The sequence below is a fragment of the Lipophrys pholis genome (assembly GCF_963383615.2).
Source record: "Lipophrys pholis genome assembly, chromosome: 20".
NCBI classification, from domain to species: Eukaryota; Metazoa; Chordata; class Actinopteri; order Blenniiformes; family Blenniidae; genus Lipophrys; species Lipophrys pholis.
The window spans coordinates 12,808,624-12,834,050 of NC_137648.1; the positions used below are offsets into that span (position 1 = coordinate 12,808,624).

The 25,427-nt window shown below is 42.7% G+C and overlaps 1 protein-coding gene across 1 annotated transcript in view; it reads right to left on the reverse strand.

Annotated features, from left to right (window-relative positions):
- LOC308125763 (collectin-12-like) overlaps positions 1–25,427 on the reverse strand; it is a 34,752-nt gene that overhangs the window by 835 nt on the left and 8,490 nt on the right. The window contains exons 3-9 of the mRNA XM_080489740.1: positions 9,204–9,326; positions 3,744–3,830; positions 2,623–3,666; positions 1,928–2,437; positions 1,173–1,309; positions 966–1,075; positions 62–201 (exon numbers count right to left, since the gene is read on the reverse strand). Coding sequence (XP_080345866.1) covers positions 62–201; positions 966–1,075; positions 1,173–1,309; positions 1,928–2,437; positions 2,623–3,666; positions 3,744–3,830; positions 9,204–9,326 — 2,151 coding nt within the window. The remainder of the gene's footprint in view (positions 1–61; positions 202–965; positions 1,076–1,172; positions 1,310–1,927; positions 2,438–2,622; positions 3,667–3,743; positions 3,831–9,203; positions 9,327–25,427) is intronic.

Consider the following 25,427-nt stretch of genomic DNA (forward strand, 5'->3'; position numbering starts at 1 on the left):
GAAGGGAACACTGCAGGGAAAACATCCACATGTGAACAGAGCGACACACAAGTAGACTCACAGGTTTCCTTCTCACAGATGTAGCTAATGAGATCTTCACAGAAGAAATCGTTCCATAACCCGTCATGGATGAGACCAGCACAGTCTTCACCTGTTTCATGGCCGTGGCCCCAGTTGTCAGGCTGGCCGGCCTTCCACTTTCTAAAATCAGACAACAGAGGGCAATCACACATCACATTCACAGTGGCTAAACTCACGACTATAGTGCAGGATGAACAACTCTGATTATTGTAGGAGCCAGAAGGAATTTGACCCTCACTATTAAAAGGACCAAATTGTCATTGAGCACATCCAGCAAAAAGATTTATCGGAATTATGGCAGCTAATTTAATGAAAAGGACTAATTGTGTGCACATGCATGCATTTGATGTGTTTGACCTTGAACTAAACCCATTATAGCTCAAATGTGCTTAAAATTACCCTATAAACCAATAATTGACTTAATTTCCTGAACTGACTCCCAGGCTGCAAGGTATTGGGATAGGATCCACAAGCCTCTCATGTCTGCTGTACTGGAAGATGTAATCATTTATCTGGTTGTATTGCTGGGTTATGTTTAACTAGCTGTCATTTATTTTGCAGCTATGTAGGCCTTCATGTACCTAATGTTTACAAATGGACTGCTCCAATTGGATGATTCTGTAGAAATAAAGCGTGAGTGAAACCTTCAGAAAGTGTTTTGTTTGTAATGGCAGCAGGACACAGGATGTGGAGTTCTATATGTAACCAGAAACTATTTGACAGTTGAGAATACTGAAAGGAATCCACAAGCTTACTTGATGTTGTTTCATGCAACCAAATACCTACACCTTTAGCAGTGGTAAGTGTGAGGTCAATTTGTGGTATTATTGTTGGGAAAATAAAACACCCATTTCTGGAAGTTATGTTTCTGATATATTACTGACGTGAGAGTGGGCTCAGTCCCATCCAGCCAGCGCCACGTGTTCTCCTCGGCCCTGTCGGTCAGCCCCATCCAGAAGTAACCCTTTCCAAAAATCTGCTTCTGCAGCCATTTCTGAGGTCACAGCAGTCACAGGAGGACACATAAGTTGCACTTTAAAATACACAACACACCCAAAGATGCACTTCAAAGGATGAAAAGTACAAGTTACCTGCTCCTCTTCATTGTTAATAATCAGTAATGAGGCAGAGGTGGATTCACAGGTTCTCTGTGCATCATCAAAGCTGTGCAGGTCTTTGGAGAAGAAGTAGCATTTGTCTTTGTAGTTCAGCCACTCCACAGGACACCCTGCAACAAACAAAATCACTTCATTTATCACTCAAAGACATTATAATCAAGGCTTGCTTGGAATGAAATTTGATAATTGACTCTTGGTTCGTCAATAATCAAATCAATCTCTTTATCAAAAATAGCTGGGGGTTTTATGGGTTGAAATAAACTTATTAGTTGCCTGCAGTAGCTTCATGTAACACTGGTTTAAAAGTGTTATCGATCTCAGTGGTAAAAAACAAAACAAAAAAACATCTGCATTGGTCATTGCAAATACATGAGAAACAAAAAAGGTAATAAAAGCTAAGTTTACCCTTGTGTGCTTCATTGAACCAGATAATACAGAGAGGCTCTTTGACTAAATGATGCAAACGGATGCTAAACTGTTCGCTTTTATGTCATTGATTATGTGATTGACCTTCCAAAATACCCAAGGCAATGATGTGTTTTGAGCCAAACACTCTCATGGGATTAACGTACTGCGACAAAAGTTTAACAAAAAAAAAAAACTTTTAACATGTATGTTGGGGCAAAAGAAAACAGCACGCTCTGAGACACATCAACAATTGCATATAGAAAAAGATAATGGGCGGTTATAGCCTCTGTTTGGTTGGTCAGAAGTCTTTGATATCGTACCTGAGGCCCACAGAGTTGGAGACACTGCCTCATCCTGCAGAGACACAGGTCCAAAAGGATCTTTGACCCCTAGCTGAACTGGTGGTCCAGCTGGTCCTGGTGGTCCTGCTGGTCCTGGAGGCCCTGCTGGTCCTGGCAGCCCTGGCAGCCCCCTTGGTCCTTGCTCCCCAGCTGGTCCAATTGAGCCACGAATTCCTGAAGGACCCTGTGCCCCCTGAGGACCAGGCTGTCCGTCTCTTCCGGGTAGGCCATTAGTACCTGGCTCTCCTCTGTCTCCAGGGGGTCCAGCCCGGCCTCCTGATCCCCGGCTGCCTTTGACTCCGGGAGTACCAGGTGTGCCTCGTGGGCCCTTAATCCCTGGTAGACCTGAAGGTCCTTGCTCGCCAACCACTCCTCTAGGTCCTTTAGATCCCACATTTCCTACCGGTCCCTTTTCTCCCTTTTGACCAGTCAGCCCAGCTGGTCCTGTAGATCCTCTATCTCCTTTTTCACCTCGGGGACCAGGGGCACCTGAAACGAAAAACAAATGCGTGTGAAAAGAACAGTCAGAAAGGAAATCTAATTTGAACTACTCGACTGAGCTTCTGGAAAACAACAATTTACTGGTTTTTCTTTTTTTTTTTCACTTGACTCTTGGCTAAACTTCCAAATCCCCCTTTTTTTGGTCGAACACGGTATAGCCACACACCGCTCACCTTTTAAAATGGTAAAGTTGGTTATAAGTTGTGCGTGCTTGGTGTCCACGAGCTTCATTTCCTCCATGACCATCGACAGGTCGGTGACCTCTTTGTCCAAACGCACTGCCAGCTCCTCCTGCTGGGATCTCAGAGCGGCAGTGTCCGACGTCATGTCCATCATGCTGCTGTTGAGGTTTAGCAAGAAGTCTGAGTGACGGCCGACTGTCTCGGAACACGTGCGTAAATCATTCAGGTTGAGGTTGATGGCTCCCAGAAGCTGTGTGGAGAAGCTGATGTTGCCAGTCACACGGTCCACACCCTGTTCGTACTCATCCAGTCGCACTTCTAACCGATCAAAGTTTGCAGATGTGAGGTTTCCAAAGTCCCTCTGCCAGTCCATGATCTCCCTCAGGGTTTGGTCATGACTGTGCGTAAGGCTGCTGGTGTTTTGGAGCTGGCTGCTCATAAAAGTAAGCTGCGACCCGACATCCTCCAGGCTGTCATTGTTGGCTTTAGCTAGAACCGAGACATTACTGGCAATGACGTGCAGGTTCTCCACTTTCCCACGAAGCCACTCAGTATCAGAACGCGTCTGTCGGGCAGTTTGCTCAAGACTCTGGAAGTCGTTGCGCATTTTCTGTATAGCCTGGCTGGTGTCATCCACAGAGCGCTGCAGTGCAGCAATGAGGCCTCTCTGCTGGGCCTGAGTGAGGTTAAGGCTGCTGATGCCGAGCAGTGCCTGGTTTTGGAGTTTTGCCTGCTGCTGGAGTTCTCGCTGCAGCCTGGTCGTGTCTTCCTGTAGGCCTTCGATAATGCTGCCATAAGACTGCAGGGTACTATTTACAATGCGCAAGCTGGCCGTGTTGCTGGTCAGCAGCACCCGAATGGAACCCTGGCTGCTCTGATGGTCCGAGTCAATGTTTTGCAGCTGATTGAGCTTAACTTGATGGCTGTGGATGCGTTCTTCCACCGCAGACAGCTGCCGCTGAAGACTCCAGATGTTGTTCTTAAAGGCCTGCATGTCTGTCGTGGTATTCTCAGACTTCTCCCCAGATTGATCATCTGAAAAGAAAACTGAATACAGTAAGTCCCGCAAATGTTCCAGCAGTTGTTTCTTCGACATGAGCCCACACACGTACCTAGTTTTTTCAAATCCATCTCAAAAGCCGTTATCTTTCCTCCATATTTTTCGATGCCTTCAGACACACTGTCAACCTTTTGCACCACTGGAAAGAAACAAGTGAAGTAGAACAAAGATTAGTGTCACAAGCTCTGTTCTTTATTAACAGACCAAACAGGGATGATTGAGCTGTCTGCAACCACAGATGTAATATATAACAAAGGATCAGAGAGGGAACCAAAGCCAGTCACCAACTGATACTATGAGAGATTCATCCCTATGTCTTGTAGGCATGTAATAACAGTGGACTCAATTAACGTAATCTCATGGGTTAGGTAAGAATTAGTCTGTGACACAGGCAGAGTGATGTAGAAAAATAGGAATTTTGAGTTGTAGCGCATCTGCTTTGAGTTGAGATGCAAGGTAAGAGCTGGAGGGAGGAAGAAATGCTTCGGAAAAGATGGAGTGGGTGGCCAATGACAGAGACTGACAGTGGAGGTGCACGGGAGGACACAGGCGAGGGCCGCGGGGAACAGGAAGTGACCTGGGGGGGGGGGTCTGCAGTAAACAGGAGGATCAAAGACGACCCAGAGGAGACAGACACTGTGGCAGCGAGGCTCTTCACGCCCCCACAGGCGACACCGGGGTTCATTTCCTTTGGTATGTGTCTGGGATTCCTGGGAAGCGGCCCACTCCTACCACCAGCCTCGCCAGGGGGATGCATCTTATAACTAGGAACAGCGTGGGCTCCTCTGCTGGGAAGCTGCATCTCAGCAGTTTACTCCAGGAGTTAAAAAAAAAAAAAAAAAACTGAGACTTTCACTTCTACCAAAAAAGACTGAGCTGCTATAAATCCATCCATCATTCAAAATGAGGACACAGATTGAATAGTACTAATGTTAGCCTGAAGTGCAACTTTATTTAATTTTGTGTGTTTTCAAGAGAACTTATTTAATGTCTTACAGAAAGTTGGATGAAGTCACCACTACAGCTAGTGCAAAGTGTTATATAATACGCTGTGGTACCATCAAACACAGATATACAAATATGTAATGAACAAAACACCGTAAATGAAACTGTCAACTGGTATAGTGGATATATACATGGAAATTACATTGAGGCCATTCATGCATACAAATCATAAAACTAGCAGGAGTCAATTAGTTTAGCTCAATATAAGGGAGGAAAGCCCTGCTAATAATCCCACACATACTGTAACACTCAAAATAATTGTTGAGAGGACTGTTTACAGACATGGACAAACCTGGGAGGGCTGTTATAAACTGTTCTTGGCCTCGATGTCAAACAAAGATAACCTTATCTTTAGCTTCATATCAACATATCAGTCATATGAGTTAGAAATAAAATGTGTTCCTCTGTTAACCAAGGTCCATCTAAAGTAAATACATCAAAACCATACAAAGCCCTAAAATAAAAGGATCCTTTCGATGAGACCTGCAACACACAACAATCTGTCAAACGTGTATATTTCATTCAGAACCAGGAAACAGAGAATTGTTCTAGAGAGGATCGTTGCATCACTCTGTGGTAAAACCAATTACAAAACACAGGTTGAAATTTCAAAAAGATCTGCAAAGGAAAGCATTATTTCTGCTCATGGGTCTCAACTGTTGGAGGAATGGTGCTAGTTTTTACCTAATTTCAACTTTTTCCAGATTTTGTGGGGGTGGTGACTGGAAGTGTGTATCAACACTGTCCAGACTCTTGTAAAATCATACAGATTGAATTAGTAACAAGAGTCAACTTTTTTTTAATAGAAAATGCTATTATTCCTACATAGCATAGGCCAAGGCAATAAAGGCTTAACGTCCAAGTGTGTTCAAACATCAATTTCCATTCATTGAGTGTTTAGTTTAATAACTTACGAGAGCTGCTGGCAGATATTGCCAACCACACCAAACAACAAAGGCCACTCTTAATCTATTTAGCAACAGTCCATAAAGTCCCACGGCAGAACAGATGTTATCAGGCGAGTCACTCCAACTACATCCCACTGTAACAGGAAAATAGCAAAGATACCATGTGCTGTACATATGAAATAACCAGATTTACCTTTTTAAGCAAACAAAACAAACAAAAATGAAACTAGGTCTTGGAAATAGTTCATTAAGAAAAGCATATACAATTGTAATTTATTTAAGACATGTAGACCTTGTTTTAAATAAGTAGGTTGCCTGTAAACACGTTATATTGTATGTCTATTATATTGTAATTATTGATCTTTTTATTATGGCTTCATGTGAAAATGTGCAACTATACCTTAAATATTACATTATGTTAACTTATAGTGTATTTGTGTAGGTGTCCTGTCTCTTCTTGTTTTCAATTAATGCTCCCTAAAGAACTGAAAACTAATCCCTCCTCAGGTGAACACACCGGGCAATAAAAAATGTTCTGATTGTGATTCTGATAAACTCACTCCTACTTCACAAGCACACAAATAGTAATGATGTTTGAAAAGGACTACGAAGAAGTTAATTTGATTTTCTCTCACCACCAACTTCTGTATACCAATTTACTTTTTTAATATGTACCTGCATTGCATCCTCCAAAGCCTGTTTGACTGCCTACAATGATCCATTTGCTATAGTGGTCACCACAGCATGTCATTACAACTTGCATGGTAGACTTGGATAGCGTTTGCAACAGTGATTCAAACCTGGGTTCCCTGTACTCAAGGTTAATACCACTAGGAGGCACTAAAAACTACAACAAGGAATGACGTTAAGCTTGTATTGTTTATTTTAAGTATTAACTTGCTGTTGTGTGTTTTACAACTTTTCATTTTAATTAAAAAAGAAAAAAAAGAAAAAGACAATGCCACAGGGAGGTGGAGCGTCGTCCCTTTCTTTAGGGAAAATGAAAAAGACGTGAATCTTCTGAGCCCAGAGAGGGACCTCATATTGCTTTTGGTCACGTGATTCAAAAAACAAGCTGCAGGAGAGAAGACAGAGGTCGCTGAATCCCAGTTATACTTCTGGGGTTTCGCTGCACCAAAACAAAAGGGAGCACATGGAGGACATTTCTGTGGGTCAGCGATTGAGGACAGAGAGACAAGCACACATGTTAAGTGCATAGAGCAGTGTGGAGCTCACTCCATGACCATCTGGAGCAGGGGTGTGTTTAGGAGCTGTGGTTCCCCTGACAGAGCAGCGCTTCAGTGCCAGTAAAAAGCCCAATTTCAGTGGGTTCTGCTGGAGTTGCACCGAGTTCACTTGCTGCTCATCTGGGATCAATTAGGCCAGGATGAAAACATGCAGCGTGGAACAAGAAGGGCCGACTTAACCGAACGAGAGCGAGGGGACATCGTTCTTCCTGCACCCGACACACAGATAACCCCCGAGAACATGCTAACTTCATGCCATTTTCACCAAATGAAAATAAAGAGGGGACATAACTGAGCCACATGTGGGAATGTTTAGCACAATTATGGCAGGAACATTCAGAGTTCAATTCTCCGAAAGACGGCGGGCTGGATTCCCAAGCTGGAAAGAATGAGGAAAGCCGAACCAGGAAGTTCAGCTCCACAAAGCCTAAAGAACTTCGGCAGAGGTGTGAGCTTGGGGGTGTCGGTAATATAAAGGGAGAGGAGGTTTATGGGGTGGAAACGGAGGGGCTGAAGCACAGAAAGGGGGGGGGGGGGGGGGGCAGACAGTCAGAAGTTTAAACCTAAAGGGTCCGGTCACTCAATTGACAGTGTAGAATTGTTGCAGTCTTCATATAAGAGGGCTTAAAAAATACATTGGGTGGGCTCCTCCGGCAGAGACACGTGGATTTAATAAGCTCGATGATTGGGTTTCCCAATCAAGACCCGGGGGGAGGGGTTATGGGGCGGGTGGATTATGAGGCTCCTGGGGGTGTAGAGTTGACTGTTCTCCGACCGGGGCCTGCGCCGGGCTTCGCTTTCCTGGGTCTGGGGGCGGGGCTGGTCCGGGGCGCGGCGGCTGGGGCCGTCTCTGCCTTACCGGGTTGGGGGGGGCGGTGGGTGGGCCTGTTCCCGGGGGTGCGGTGGGACTCGCCGCCGGGGTTGGGGGGGCTCTCGGCCCGCTCGGCCCGGGGGCCCTGCTCCGGCCTTTTCTCGGCTTGGCGGCTTGGGTCGGGGCCTGGGGCCCTGTGCCCTTTGTCCTTCTCTTGTGGGCCCCTCTTGCCTGGGGGGGATTCCTCTCTGCATTCTCCGTCGGGTGCTTTTTGGGCGGGGGCGGGGCTCTCTGGGGTGGTTCGCTGGGGTCTCCCCGGGCCTGGGGGGCTTCTGTCTGCCGGGGTGGCGGTGTCCGGGCGCGGTGGCCTCGGACCCCGGGGTGTCACCACGGGTCCCCCCACAACAGTTCCGGCCACACCCAGTGGACAAGCCACACACACTCACATACACGCACACACACACACACACACTTTCACTCCTCACGAAAGGTGCTTCTGAAGTTGCTTGTTGTCTGTCATCATTTGCTCAAACTTTAAAAATCATGTTCCTCTTTTGTTGTTGCCTCTTTGTTATTTCATGTTCCTGCTTCACGTTACTGTCTAGATAGAGCTGCTCAGGCTGGTTAAATCTAGGAAATCATCTTACTGTCTAGATAGAGCTGCTCAGGCTGGTTCAATCTAATAACAGTTGGAAAGTATTTGGATGAGTGTGATTATTGCAAATAATATATGTAGCACAACAAGGACATTGTATGTTATCCCCTTCCCCCCACCCCCCTCCCCCCTCCCCCCTCGACTTTCTTCTCTCTCTTCTCTTCTCTCTCTCTTTGTGCGTTCCCCCCCGGTCGTGTACGGCAGCCATGCCAGCTTCTGACGGAGAAGGCAACAGGAGGAGACTCCAGGTCTCTCCCTGTTGCAAGACCAAAAACTGTTCTGACTCCGAAGGCTCTCAATCACATCATATTGTTGGCCCAAGCTGCCGAACAGGACAAGGGCAAAAGAAAAAAAAAATAAAATAAAATAAAATAAAATAAAAAAAAAAAAAAAAAAAAATAAGCTCGACGACAGAGTATTTGAGCTATCTTGCTCGGCATTAGGGAGCACAACATCTGAAATCTGAGAGACATTTCAAAACATGGGCAAGCATGACTGCAGCGTGATTGTGTTAAAGGAATTGTTTGCAGTAAAAAATCTGACTTTCTGAAGTTCACTTCTATGTCTCTATCTGAGACTAAAACTGCTGATTTGACATGTAGGTGTAGCGGAACGTACGTCGAAGTTTCCATTACTGATTTACTGCCATTAAATAATGACCACAAGGCTTTGCCAAAAATCATTCATGTCGTGCTCGGGAAGTTAAAGGCCACTAGGGGGACAGAGAGCTCCTATTTCTTGGCAGCACAAAGAACAACCTAATGATGTGTTTGGACAGCAGCTCTTTCAACACAATGTAAATGAGTGATTATAACATTTTAGGACACAAAGAGCTGTGAGGTCACTGCGACAGCAGAGGGCTCAAAGGAAAGTAACCTCATCTCACCTTTGTATCCAAGCACGGCCACAGCGATGGTGAGGAGGGTGCACAGCACGTAGAGCAGAGCTATGGAGGTCTTCAGCGCCCAGTCATTCTTACACTTGGTGCACTGGGAGCCTTCCTGGATCGCTGTGTGAAAAGCAAAGAACAGGACTCAATGCAATGTGCCGCAGTCTTTCTGAAGCAGACGAGTGGGCAGAGGTTGGTTACTTCAGGGCTCCGGGAGTTCCACATCTGGACAAACAACCCTGTAGTCTACATTAAAAGAATCCAGCAGTTCCCTCAGGGCCTGGGTGGTTGAAGGGGTAGGGGACACAAAAACAATCCCCCCTGCTGACTTGTTTACACTTAAGGACATTCTTATTTTCCTGAACTCAGTCTTCACTCAGCCAAGTTGCAGAGCAAAGTGTGTCTGCTCCTATTGTGCAACAGAAAACATTGTATGCAAATCTTTCACCTGTTTTCCTTCAGTTTCAGAATCAAATCTAAATTGGGTACACTTGTTGATTATTCTTTATTTGTGGATAGTTTTCATGACAGATGAGTGGCAAGGCCCACAGTGCTGCCGGGAACACAGCTGCGTTTCATTTTCAATACAGGAAGTGTGTGTGTGTGTGTGTGTGTGTGTGTGTGTGTGTGTGTGTGTGTGTGTGTGTGTGTGTGTGTGTGTGTGTGTGTGTGTGTGTGTGTGTGTGTGTGTGTGTGTGTGTGTGTGTGTGTGTGTGTGCAGAGGGGTTCTGACGTTCATGCACACAAAAAGAAACTCTCCTTACACGCTCAAATATGAAAAGAAAGTTGTCATCCGGCATGGAAACACAACGCCGGACATAATCATGTGAACAGAAGCCAGTCAGTTACCATCACGCATCAACCTGAGAGCTCTAACGACCACTCGCTGCCAAAGGCTTCACCACACATCTCGTTCAAGTGTGTTTTATATGCTGAGGTAATGCTTAAACCAACACCAAATGCAGTGCTGATTGGCTCGTCAGCATCCCGCTGGGCCTTCAGATGCCAAAGTTAACAACATGATTTGCTCTTACAGGTGTGAAGGGATTGTTAATGATCATTGAGAGTTTAACAGCAGGTCCAGCTGGGGGGGGGGGGGGGGGGGGGGATTTACCGTAAAGGAGGTTGAGCGAGTCCAGCTGAAAAACTAACAGGCGGTTTCAAACGTGACTCCTCCTGTGTTGGAGAACCGTCAACTCATGGAAATAAGGTCTGAGTTTATTCCAAGCTGGGATTTTCTGTCTCAGTTTTGTACCTCCTCAGAATCTACAGTATCTCATTAAACATGTGATGAGAATTGGTGTCTTCTTTAATGCAGAGGAGGAGACAAATGTGTCTGAAAAATGAAAATTAATCCCATCCATAACAAACAGAGATAAGATATCAGGATGTTCATCAGAAATTTGTCCGTACAACTTATAAGGTGGATCTCTGAATTTGCATGTTCTCCTTCTCCCTGTGTGAATCTGCGTGATTCTGGTGATTTCTTAGCACATATGAAGATTCATGGATATGGTGGAGGTGTCAATAGACAAGGTATGAGGTATTCAAAAATGAATCCAGATGATTTGCTGAACATTGGTTTTCTTGCTGTTGGTCTTCATCAACGGCTTTCTTCAATCTTGCAGCATCTTAATGCTGCTTCCATACATACATTCACCTTGTTTTACATCTTCTTTCTTGGCTGAGAGCAAAAAGGTTCACGCGAACAGATCTACTTCTACTTCTCATATTTTGGTCAGTTTTGCACTTTCCCTTTTATTTAGGGATGTTGATTAAGTCTTAAAAGTGTAAATAAAAAAAGATCATCAGTTGGATTAGGATAAAACAAAGGATTTTTAGTTTTAACAATTTTTGACTGCCAACACAAATGACACCATCACATCTCATCATTGTTTCAAAGCACGGCATCTTTTGTCAAAAGAGTGATTTCTTGTCAACAATTGGATCATTATGTGGAAGTGGACACTGCTGAGAGTGACCTCAGCTTGTAAAGTCTCAACATGCGGCTCATAGCCACATACAGTTCACGTAAAGAGCTGTAATTGGGTTTTCAAGGCATATTAACAAGTATCTATGCGTGAGAGACATCGTTCCTTCATCAGAGAGTGACTAGTGCAGCTGTGTGCCATCAGAAGTTACTAAAGTCTTCCCCTCGCCACTTGTTCAACTCCAAAAAGAGAAGTGCACTCCGGGAATTCAGCCACGATAAATAATTGATTTTTTTGAATCATTCGTAACTGCTGACATGTTTGAAGAGTCAGCGCGTGTGTGCTTGCACAATAAAGGAAACACACCGGGTCATGAGCTTGAGGTAATCAAATCGCTGCAGCTCAGATTTTCTCTTGGAATCCAAACACGAGGACCATGTTTATAAATCTGCTGCACTGAAATGATACCAAAACAATTTGTATTAAAGATAGAAACTTGCACAGGCACACGTTTTTCTCTATTTCGCTGTACACTTGAGTGAGGATTTTCAGACGCCGTGCTCAGAATAAGTGCAGAATTTGGAGCTGGCTGTCAACTGGCATGACGCAAAAAAAGTTCCTGATATCCCAGCGAGAGAGGAGTTTCACTCCAGGCACACAGACTAAACAGCAGGTCAGAGAAATCCCACTGTTGCCTCGGATGATCTCCCCAAAGATCTGAAACCCTGTTCCCCATTAGTGGACAAACAACACAACACTTGGATTTTTGTAGCTTGAATGGGAAAAGGATATTTTTAACTTTTCAACTAAGAAAGAAGTTCTATGTTATTCTAACCGACAGCGCTCTCACGCTGGCGATGTGCAAGACGCTTCCATCCCATCAACACTTCAGCATTCTGGTAAAACTGGTTGACACAACAGATTTTGCAGAAAATCGTTTTGCACACATCAAGGAAACCCATAATAACAAAGTTTCGGGAATCCTGAGCAGATGTGAGAGAATAACTAATGGTTTATTTACAGCAAAGTTAGATGTCAGGGCGAGAGAGTCGACGGCCTTTCTTAGTCAATCGAGCTCTAAGACTCATCATCTGGTTTAACTTGTCTCATGATTGTCTCATGTTGTGGCCTGTGAGTGAATCTTGTCATATTCATGCCATTCTAAACAAACAAAATAGCCATGACGGTTTGTCATTTTCTCTTAATAAGAAAGCACAGATGTATAAACACAGAGGTAAAATATGCTGAGTAAGTAGCATCTAATGATAAATCTGCATGTGAATTCATGTTTAATACTTATGCGGATAAAGTAAAAAAAAAAGAAAAGAAAAGTGGCAAGTTTTTCAATAAATATTCCAAATAATAATAAAAAAATCTAAGGAGTGAGTGGAAAAACACATGTGAACATTAAACTAGTTGTTCACAGTTTGCCGTGAGAGGCTAGTTTTCCTTCAGTTTGGCCGCTCATCATTTGAGCAGACACAGAATTCATCATCTTTCCCTTTTGCCTGCAGAGCCCGTCAGATCATATCCACCGCTAACACAAAAACAACCCAGTTTAGGACGCTGAAACCACAGACTGACAACATTTCTACTGCTCATGGCAAAATATAAATGATATTCCAATACAAAGGGCTTTTCCACAAGAAGAACAAGACACCAGTGGGGTTTTAAATGTAAATGGATCTCCTTTGTAATTGTAAGCTCCGCTTCAACAAAGTCCACCATTGTTTTTTTGTTTTTTAAAAACCTTCTTTGTTGGAAAGATGTCTCTGCAATGCCTACCTTGGTGATAATAAAGTGTATTCCAGCCTTGATCTTACACCAGCCTCATTCCCTGAAACAAAGGGTTCCCCAAACATGGCCCCCTGAAATACCAAAATAATATCCATGAGGCCACAATGACGCACAGCTCATACACGAGCCCTGTTCACTGAGTGGCCGTGTTTATTTACTGTAAATGTGCAGCAGAAACACTATAGTAACGGATGAAAACAAAACTGTGAGCTGAGGTCACACAAACTGTGATTTGGCTCAAGGCATTGCCTAACACCCGGGCCTTTCCAGGAACTGGAGTACACAACTTCTCCAAGAGGGCAGTCACAAAGTTATACCCATCACAAATGCAGAAAGCAGCGAGTTCAGCATGAATTGAAGTCTTCAAGTCCTTTTTTAGAAATGTACCCGTCGGTGTGTTGGTGACTGAATTGCGGCCCTGCGTACTGGGCAACTTTGCTATTTTTAGGACCTAAATCAACGGTGCTCTGAAGTTATGAAAAGTACTGTGTGCATGAATGACTATGTTTACCAGGTTTCTCCATCCATCCAGCTTTTATATATATTTGAACACTCTGGAAAGGTAGTTAGGATATTTTTTTTCTCCCCTCCACATTTTTTGATAGGAGGATCTGCTTCGACACGCAGGTGGGACTGGTGACTCAATTTACATTTGCCTAACATGAGGAAAGCATCGGTCACAATCCAGTTGATACCCGGTGATAAGATTTTGCTGCTGTCACAAATCAAATTTAAGCCTAAAAGCCCCACGGTTTATAAAAGGGAAGAACATTTAAACTGGAATTGTGATCTTTGAAAAAGTACACATCATTTTCACCATTTCATTTTAAATTATCATTCATTTTGCAAATGCTACTGGACGTCTCATGCTTTATGGTAAAATATTAGCTCGGAGACCTGACCTCTATCCAGACACACGCTTATATAAGATATGTCGCAACCAAGACCATATGAACATGCGTGACTAAAATAATAACCCACTATCCAGACATTACATAGATAAATCCAACAATAACAAACAGAACTATCATAATATTAAATAATTTCTCAGCTACAGCCACACAATGAAGCTTAAAGGGCTATTATAAGCTCCGATTTGACTGCGAAGGCCAAAACTGTACATGTTCTGCTTATATTGTTGTTTATAAATAGCTGCCATAGTTCAAGACATCTGTCATTCATTATTGAAACTGAACAAAGATGTTTTACAGGATCTCTAATACACTGTAATCCAAGCCAAGTTGCTTTACAGTCAGGGGGGAGATGATGGCCCCGTGAATGAGTCATACACAGCTCAGTCAGCTCAGTGGCAATGAGAGGTGGCCTGCTTTTAGTCCTGCTCTGCAGTGTGTGTCTGGCGTGCATGCAAGGCTGCGAGCATGCATTTTTGGACATAAATCAATCATTTTGAAGTACTCAGACTTATGATAGAAAAGTCTGTAACCAAGATGTTTCTCTAAAATCAAAGCTGTGCTGTTTGTGATGTTTTGAATTACCTGTCTCTACCAATGTCCTTCTGCAGCAGAATATCCTCGAGGCTTTTAAGTCTGACCCTGCGCCATGAATCCTTAGAACTTGGACCTTGAAAAAGGATGGTGAACAAGATTTTCCAGTAAAGAAAAAATGTATTTGGATGTCTTTATGCAAAAGTCTGGAACCTCCTAACAAATAAAGTCGTCAGTTACAGCTCTTGTAACGGCCCTGTTGAGCAAAGGGGACGGGTTGTGCATCCATGCTGAACACCATCTACTGGCAATACACAGATTTCACTTGCAGTGGAGGTCCTGGCAGTGTGACTGCACCGCCTATTAACTGGCTGTCTCTGAACAGCATGGAGAATTTATTCTGCATGTGCACTTTGAGGCTGTACCTGTCAATGATGCAATCACAGGAAGTACAGAGTTGGGGCAAGAGGATTCTGGGTTTGCGGGATGGCTCTGGGGCCCTGCAGGAAACTGACACCATCCCGGCTTCATGTGTGGCCTGATTTTGGTTCCATCACTTTTATTGTGATGGAAACCATACGCTGCCACCACAGGAGACATATGTGGGCATAATGACCTGCAGTAAATGAGGTAAAAGAGAGAGAAGAGGTGAGGATGATCGGGACAAAGCCAAAGTTCTGTCACACGAGAGATATTTCAGAGAAAATCCGACAAAAAGAGAAATAGAGGAGGCAAAACGATTTAAAGATCTACAAGGTGGAGGGGAAATAATGATTGAGCTCGATGAAATGTAAAAGCTAAAACCACTATGACATCCATAGCCACAAGCCAAGAACCTCTCAGGGACTGTAATACTGGCCAGATCGTCCAAGTAAAAAGTGGAGGAGAGTGAGGAAAGTTTAAAAAAAAAAAAAGGGTGTCTCTTTGACAGGACTTCTCTCCTTGTGCTTTCTATCACTGCCAACAAAAGGGATTGTCAAACTGAGAGGCAACCGAGATTACAGCATCCCGCAGCTCTCACAGGCTCCAAATGTCTGCTGCTTCAACGAAGGGGAGAGAGGCAGGTTTAGATTTTCCACATAAAGATCTAGTTCATCTGTCAGACTCTTTTTGATCTATAGGCCGGTTTCCATACTCAGGTGGCGAGACTTTGAACGGCATACGGCAGTATTTTAGCTTACAGACTGTATAAACACTGATAAAGAGTCTGACCCCACTTAATATATAACCGTGACAGATGTGGATGATCTCTATGGTGGGAGATAATCATTTCATTTTGAGTTAATTTCATTCATTCAGGTGTTTGTGGTTTTCCAACACTTGAATTGTCCTCACAAACCTGTGAAGTAGCCATATTGGCAGTACATTTTGTGAACATGGAAAAATGTCATATACACATCAGAAGAAATCCTCCTCATCAAGGTTACAGTGACACAGGCAGTTGCTCTGACCAGATCAACGAATCTCAGCTCATACGGCACTGTCATTGATGAGAAAGAGTCCAATAAAGCAGAAAATACAGTTATCTATGCTGGATATACGCGTTAGAAGATGTCCCCTAAACACACTGAAATGGGTATGATACAGGACAATGTTTTATGATGCAATGGAGGTGCTGAGTACCCATGTCATGTGTGTCATTTTTTCTTCCATGTGTTGCACTTTTTGGTGTCATTTTTTGTCAGCATTTTATCATTTGTTACCTTTAGATTGTGGGGACTGTTTTTATAAGTTGTTTCAGGTTGTTGCTGTTGCTAGGGTAATCCTGTGATGTGTGACGGTAGAAAAAGAGGGTTCATTTGGACATTAACCACAAACTCTGAATCATTAGATTCAGTATTAATCAATGTCACCAATGCAATGAGGAAATGCAGACAAAATAAAATCATACACATCCCCACAGCAAATGACACCGTGGTTCCAGGGACACTGAGGTGAAATTTGCAGTGCTGAAGGGTCACGGTTGTGTGATGGTGATGATTTAAAACAAAAAAACGGGACTAAAAGCTACAGATTTTGAAGGGATTAAACTAACAGCAGCCTAAGGTGATACATTCCTTCGGGTTTGTTATGAGTATACTTGGATATGTTGACTAATTGCAATTAAAGTGCAGATTAATGCTCAGTGACTGGACCAGCGACATGCAGCACCAAAACTGAGACAGGCCTCGCATGATGAGCGCACTCCTCCCTCACAGTGATGACGTAGCACCAAAAGGGTAAGGAAATAAATACCTCCAAAAAGGTTTTCAGATGAGTTGTGGTCTGACAGGCGTTCAGGCAGCATCTACAACCTCTCCTGCCCCGCCCCCTCCCACCAACCCAGAGGCCCTGCTTGGCTCTGCACAGACTCAGCGCTCGCTGCAGTAACACAAACAGGTCGTCTTTCCAGAAAACTTCACCAACAATGGAGTGGGGAGTGGAAATGGACTTTACTCAGCTCGGGGATTTGGGGCCCATGGAGCGACTTGGGTTTTAGTTACAAAGGAAAACATTGGTGCTTGAGCACTCCAAACGCTGCAGCTCTCTAGTAAGTGTGTGTGTGTGTTTCTTTTTTTTTTTCTGTGTATGTGAGTGTGTGTGTGGCCCACTGGTTAATGAGCCACACACTAGCATCCTGAATTTGATATCGTGCCGAGCCTTGACTTTGAAAGAATTACAAGGCGATCAGCAAAAAGCGTGGAAACGGTGAGTTCAAAGTGAGAATGCTGGGACGCAGGACAAGAAAACAAGAAAACCACCCAAAGGAAAGCGTCATTCAAAGGCCTTCTGTCTTAGTGAGCTGCAAGAAATTATCATGCAGCTCATGATAATTAATATTCAGCATTATCTTCTTCCAGTGAAAACAAAACACAAGGGAAACAGAATTCAGTATTAAATTAGTTGGTTCTTAGTTCTTAGCTGCAAAATGAATTTCATCAGACTTGATATCTCCTGGGCCAGGTCCCCTGCCAGTTGCTTCAGGTTGCCAGTCAAAATGTGAAACCCACTACAAAGACCCCCAGTGCTGACGGAGCGCTGGCGAGCGCTTCATGGAAAAACAAACAGCCGAATGTCACCAGTCGGAGAAAACCAGAAATAAAATAAATATCATGAAGTTCTCCGTCTCTGATGAGCAGCTGGGATAATAAACCACAATACAGTGTTTGTGGCTCGGCCTCCTACTGGAGAGGCTTTCGTTGGTGTTTTTGGAGATTGGGGATGGGGACTTAAAGCATCTTGTACAGATCATTTACTCTTTGAATAATGTTTAAAACCGGTCTGTGCTCACTGTTGATTTTCTTTTTCATTCATCTTTGGCCATTACAGAGTTTGGACCTTGGTGTTTAGAGTTGTTAACTGATAACAAACCAGACAGAACTCTGGATATATTGTTGTAAACATCACTGTCTCCAGGGTGGGATTTAGTCACTCTGGTCAATGTATTGCACCATCTGCACCATCTGATTTTTTTTTAATACAATATATAAAGTTACTTCACCAAGAGACCAAACTAAAACCAGCAAATGAATGTATATTAAAACCCAAATAAAGCAGAGGTGGGAACTCACACTAATAAACTAATAAATCTAATGTTCATGTGTGTGTTTGTTGTATCATGTATGGATGTTCGGTTTATATATATTTTTTTCATATCACTGGCTGTAGGGCCATCTTGATTAAGATATTTGCGCTTGAACTTAAGTTGCAAGTTTCGGTTGATGCCGGACTTCCCAACAACTTCTTTTTGATTTTTGCTGGGATTCATAAGTAAAAAAAAAAAAAAAAAAAGTGTTTTGTTTTTGCTTGATAATAACACACAAGAGAAAAGGCATGCTGGGAATGTAATCTCTCAGCCGGTCATCACAAACATCCTCCTTCTTATTTGATCAGAAATTACACAACTGTGAGATTTGTGATTATGCAAAGGTTATCTATAAATAACTGGAATTGTTCTGAAGTTGTCATCTGTAAAAACCCAACAAAAGAAAAAGCCAACTCCATGCTCTGGATCCCTCTGAAACTGGCTCCCGCATGTTAATGCACTGAAATCCGGTGCCTGTCTTGCTGAGATGCAGCCACAGTGAACCTTGAAGCAGTAAAACGGCCATGTGGATATTTGGGATATCTGACAAGAACTGAAGTGGTTGGGATAATCTCTGCAGGACGACTCTTTCACAGACTGTGCCCACAGTAGCCAAACTCATCAACACTTGGGCCACCATTCACCACGGACTCCAGCATATTAAGGCAGGACTGGTCAAACCCAAGCCCAGTGAAGGGCTTCTTGTCCCAATAGATTCTTCGTGGTACTTTTGGTGTCGCTTGTGGGTAACGTCTGTATAACATTATGGTCGACGTGGAATAAGCCACTCTGTGATTTAGGGATTTCTTGCAATAAGAGGCTCTATCATTTAATGGTAGCTTTTTAGAGCAATAAACCATAAATATGACTGTGGTCTGGTCACTGTCAGGTGGTTCTGAGCATTAATAAAGTTTAGTTTCATGTCAGATATATCCAGTTTGACATTCATGTACATTTCGAATATACTGTGATTCAGTGACAGCAGATCTTGATCCAAATATGCATTTCTTCCAGTGGAAGCAAATAAATCCCAATCATGTTTGAGCTGTTCCCCACAGCGATTCATTTAAAAGAGGGAGGTCAAACCACCAGCAAATTGTTCAATTATTAAGATTGTACACTTTTCCCAGAATATTCCGACACCTCCAAAATCAGCAAGACAAAGTACGAAACGGAGCAGGGATTCATTTGAGGTAGGAACCGCTGCTCTCTGTTCACGCTGCATCATGGGTGCGAGGCTTTCTTCTGGGTGGCCTGGTGGATCTGCGGTCAGATGCGGGGGTGTAGCGTGTCAGTCTGACTGACAACAAGCCATCCTGGTCCGGGAGAGGAACTGTGTTTTAATGCTGAATCCTGTTTAGACAGACACACTCCAGACTTGAGGGTGGCACGGTCTTTTACCTCCGAGCAGTCAAGGCAAAGCCTCACAAGGCAGGAGGAGCCGTCTGACATCTGGATTGTGAATCGCATGGAGACCGCTCACCGAAGGCGGTAATCGACACCAGACAATTGCTCTAAATTACTCTACACAACTGTTTGTTTAGAGTAATTTAGAAGGAGTGCTTGAGAGGAGACTCCTGAAGGATGGGAGATCTGAATCTGTGATTCTCAAGCGCCACTAGAGGTCAGAGTGATGATTCTTATTAACCAAACATTCAGATTTCATTATCTAAACCTTGCTATCAAACTGATGGACCATTGAGGTTATAGATTCATATAAAGTCTCTCTAAAAAAATATTAGATTGATGATTGAGATGAATTTATGTTCAGTGTCTCTGTAGGGAGGAAACTGAGCTCGAGTTTTGAGATAAATGTCATCCATTCATCCCCTCACACAAACAGTGTATATCCCTTGTCAGTTCCACAGTATATATTCAGTACATTCTCATGCTGCTCCAAAACCACTTGGCAACTGCAAGAAAGATCCACTTTCGATATTAACCTGCAAAAACAAATCATGTGGACAAATAAAGGGGAAAAAAATGGGCAATTCATCAGGAGAAAGAGGCGAATGGATGGACGGATCATTTACAAGATTTTTGTTGTAAAGAAAATTCTAATGAAAATTAACTTTGCATGCCTAAGTCAGTAGCAAATTGTAGCATTGAAATAGAATTTTGGAAGTATACACAAACACCTTACTAAAGTCAACATACAGTAAATTGGTATCTTCCACAGAGAACCACAGCGTCATTCCCCTGAGCAAATACCTCAATATTATACATGATTTATATTATATAGGAGGAATGAGCATCATGCTACCTGTGAAGGAAATCAGGTGATTGTATTTTAAAACTTTGTTTGGTCAAAGTGTCATAAAAACACAGCATTTTGGTAACTGGTAGGAAATTACACGAGAGCAGTTGTGCACCGCGATATTGGATCTGCACGTTAATCCTGGTCCACCTTGAAATAATATTAGACACGATTGTCATCATGCAGCCGCAACTTTGGAACCAAAATGGTTCGTTCCCATCCGTCATGCACTTTAGAAGGCGATTCTGTTTTGAAAGTTTCAAATGTTTTAAAGATCCAACGCCTTCTCACTGGGCATGTTGCACTGTGACAAACTGAATAGAAAGCTTTGCATTGCCTGCTTCTGTTAAGAATGTTATCAATATTAAAGAAGTCCAGCTTCTGTTTGTCTGGACAAAACATCATGAATGTTCATGTTCGAGTAATTATTTCAAATAATCGCTCACTTTTTTGGCTAATTCCTCGACTGTGCTACCATACAGGGAAACCTGGAAGCACCAAACATGTGGAGTGACTGATAACAGACCAACCCAAGCGGCCCTAATAGTACAATGTCTATGTGTTCAGAGATGCTTGCACCCAAGTGTGTCAGGTATGTGCAAAAAGAGAAATGTGATCCTAATATATTAATTAAACATGCATGAATGCATGGAAAGCTTTAAGCTTTAATTTAGTGAATTCCATCTGTCTGCAGTCTGAGCCACACATGGAAAATGTGATAGTCATTATGGATCTGACAGGTCTTTGGAGCTGAACACCATTCCTCTCTGCTTCAACTCCCTTTTGCAAACCAGGAAGCTGAGAGTTGATGTTGGCAGCCGTTCCTATCGTCACCCCGCACCCCGACCCACCCCCACCCCCCTTTCATTAACATTTTGCACTGTGAATAAGAGATTTGGTTCGGCTTTATTGCTTTAACTAAAGGAGGCGGGATTACAATCCCCAACTTCACTGTAAACGGGAATGTGCCTGTGTGTTCTGCTGCCGTGAGGTGTTGTACAAATCCAAAAGTGTTCGCGAACACAAGTATCACATAAAAGTATCACGTTGTATTACAAGAGGTTGCGTTCTATTCCAGGACGAATGCACACGCAGACGCACACGCACAACAGAAACGTGAGAAATTTCTCTCTGCTCTGCCATTAGTTCATTCAATATCTCAATCAGTGACGCAGACCCCCTGTTTGAAAAGGCAGTGAAATAGGCACTCCACATAGAGCACAGCAAACTCCAGAAATTCTCTCCTGACATCTGCATGTGGGTCACGTCAAGGACACCAGCGTTATTATGGTGTGTGAGCGCCGGAGGAGGGACGTGTGGAGCTTTGCTGCTTTTCCTCACTCTTAAAGGTGAGTCAAAGAAGTCAGAGACACTCAAGACGATCACAGGCCAGATTTAGCTGAAAACTAACTACCAGCACATGTGTTGTTCTGGCAAAAACATCATCGGTCCATGTCTGTTCCTCCCATTGGAAGCCTCGTCTTGTTACTGTTGTGTTATGTGGGATAATGATAGCGTTCAATAGATAAAAAGAAGCAGTAGGTGGAAAGTTTGGGTGAAGGTTTACAGGATCTCTTCAATCAGACTGACACTAAAACTATATTATTTGTCTGCATTCTTTCTTGTGCTGAGAGATGTCTTTGTCTTTCGGGTTTCACGTCCCTGATTTTACATACTAAAGTCAAATAACTGTGAACATTAAAGTCTTATTTAGGCCTCATGAAACAGGTAAACTGTGAGACCCTAAGAATTATACGGACGTGCAAACATGGATCAGCTAAAGACTGAAGTGAACCAACATTTAACAGACAATGCTCAATTAGGTAAATACAAATGTTTCTAACTTTTCCAACAAACAATTAATTCGCATTTATCAGTCAATTCATTTGGGCCACTTGTACAATTTAGTGTTCAGAGGGGCACATGCAGTTCAGTTTCATTTCAACTGGTTCAGACTGTTTAAAATATACTCGTACAAATACTGACAATTTCCACATTTTATCTTGGTCTTACTGCTAAAAAGACTATTCTGAATATGTTCACATTCTACACACTTTCTGAATCTGAAATAAAACCCGCCAGAGTGTTTCTTGTCAAATTAATGTTTGTAAAGTCTGTTGATTATCAAAGAAAACAAGATTTCTGCAGCCCTTTGCATGCCTGATCTCACAAACATCTTCTGGCTTGATGCCAATGCTGTTACACCACAAAGGTATCCAGCTTTCACCGCTTTACTATTGATCTCTCGGTTCATTATGACCACTCATACTGAAACAGTTTGAACAAGAGAATAAGATAAGATCTGAGCTTTTGATGTAATAGTATGATCCTTTCTGGGGTTGTAGTTTGCATTCTATCGAGAGCTGTTTGTAATATTTGTGTCAATATATGTGTTAATCAGCACACATGAGAGAAGTACAGTATTACAAATAGCACTCAGCATAATGCTTGTCAAGTTAAACATGCAGACACAACAGAACTAACATAACCTAGGCAGCTCGGTTACACTTCAGAGAATCCACAGGGTTAACATGCAAATCCCCACACAGACGAGCCCTGACACAACACTTCTAAACCAACATGCTCTGTATCCAGCACTCAGTATTTGATACAGTGATAAGTTATGTGAACAGCACATAATTTAATCAACAATCAACAGGTTATTTAAAGCAATTGTTTGTTTCACATGTGAAATCTTAACCTGAAACTATAGGGACCACAAAATGCAGTTTTACCCAATTTTGTATCTGCTTATGGGAAATGGCAGAGTACACTCTGCACGGTCACCACAGGGAGATTTTAAAACTACTAAGTCACCTCAAACACTGGTTTTTGATCTTTGGAAGTAAACCCAAGTCTGTCGGGGGTGAAAACATGCATGCACAAGGATTATATGCAAACTCCATACAGAAAGGACCAGCATGGATTTCCTCCCTGCGAGGTGAGAGCTGACAATCCCTGTTTCCTCCTCCTTGTGGAGTATACAGTAGCATCAAGTTGGCATTCTCAAGTTTGTATACTCAAGAGAGGACCTGCTTCTGAAGCTAAAACAAATATGAAAAAAATAAAATAACAAAACTGATGTTATTGATGTCCTTTCTGTGCCGGGGTGCTATCTCAATGTATTTATGCCGTCAGACAGTTTGTTATAATTAGCTGAGGTAAGAAGAGACATACATGTCTGAGAGAGAAGTCTGCAGTTATAGACTGATGATTTCTTTCAACTGCATTTATGTTAATGTGTCATGAATGTGTGTAGGTTGGCCTTTATATAAACACTTCCAGATAGATCTCTTACTGTTACTACTCCCTCCTCTTTTTTGTCCACTAACATAACTCACTCATACAGCCGTTTCTCTTCAGACAGAGCTCCATTCCGGCTCCTCCACACCCATCCATCCCCTCCTGCTTTTCACTTTACACCGGCTGTATTATCTCCACCTTCTCCCACTTCAATTTCCCTCCCTCAACCATCTCCTGGGATGAAATAGCCTGTAGCCCGGCACCTCTTGCTCTCATAGCTCATTCAGCATTATGTGTTATCTCTTCTCCCGTCTGTCGTGCGGTGTGAGGTTCTCCCAAACCCAGATAAGTGTAAATCCCAAATCCCCCGCTTGTACATCATCGGTTTGTTTACATCCTAAAGTCTTGTCTCCTCTGCCTGTACCGAGTTGGAGGTTGACTTAAAATGAGACATCAAGCTGCTCTAAAGGCCCTCTCCTACAACTGACTTTATTTTACAATCACTTTACACTCTATTGTTTGCTGCTGTCGCCGAGGGAAATAACTCGAGCCAATATGTTTCTTACTTTCATTAACTCAATCACGCAGATTTCATTCTCCACTTTGTGTTGGTGTCACCACATTAATCATGTGCCTTCCTCTCAAATGTGTTTTGAGAAAGTTTCAAGGTTCTCCAAAGACTTTAAAACACATTAAAAATGCTTGTGGTTTGAACATTTTGAAGACCGAATGTTGAAGTGATTATAGATCAAGAGTATTGAACAAAAAAAAGAGTGTGTGAAGAAAAAAAACTGAACAAACGCTGCCGCATGTGATACCAGATGGACTTTAAAGAAGAAGTAGAGCAACGTCAAATTTGTGTAATGAGCTAAGGCAATACATGGCTAAAGCAATTTTGTTTACTTCATGTTAGGGGTGAATTCCTAGGTGTGTTTCTTTAAGGTATTTCAGGTGTGGGTATAATTGGACACAAAGCCCATTTATGTAATTGGAATGAAGCATACAGGTTTTTAAATTAGCCACCAGTGTTATGTCAGATTTCATATAGAAAAGTATTAAGATGTTTTATTAGTTTATTGATGCAGACTATTTGTTATAAGTACATACAGGTTGCTTCTGAAGTGCTTCACCATAACACTCGCGGAAGTGTCATCCTAACAACACGAGCCCCAGATCAAGTCACTACAGGAAGAATGCAGCATAATAATAATAATTATAATAATAATACATTTAATCTATCAGCACCTTTCAAGACACCCAAAATGACTGTACGCAATGAATAAATTAAAAGAAAATTAAAGTAAATAAGAAGAGCCATTTAAGCAACTAAATATAACAGATAGAGACATACATAGGATTTGATATTATTCTCCATATATCTTCTATACTGACTCCTTCTCACTCCTTCATCTAATGTAGAGAACCTGCGTCGATCCCAGTTGACTATATCGGAGAATACAGGTGAAACTGCAGACAGGTCACCAGTTCATCATAGGGCAAACACAGACATACAGACAATCACCACTCACATAACTAAGGGATAATCTAGAAACTGGTCATTTTATCCTAAATGCATATTTTTGGATTGTGGGAGTAAATCAGAGTATCTGGGGGAGAAAAAAAACCCATGCACACAATAAGAAAGAGCAAACTTTACACATGAAGGCCCGGAGTCAAACCAGGGATATTCATTTCAAGGCCGGTCACCACTACACTTCTGAGTAGTCAATGTGTGTCTCTATGAGCTAAAAAGAAAAAGAAAAATGCAGGCTTGTGATCTGTCCCTCATGTACTTTAACATGAATGGTTTTAATACAATGTGTTAAAAGTCTAAGCTGACCTTAGAACACAAGCCAATTTTAACTTCCAGATTTTTTCCTCCACAAGCCCCGGAATAGTAAAAGAGAAAGCCCCAGTGTTTTATAGCTCCGTCTGCTCCACTCCAGCAGGTGACTTCAGTAAGTGTTTTCCCATCTACAGCAT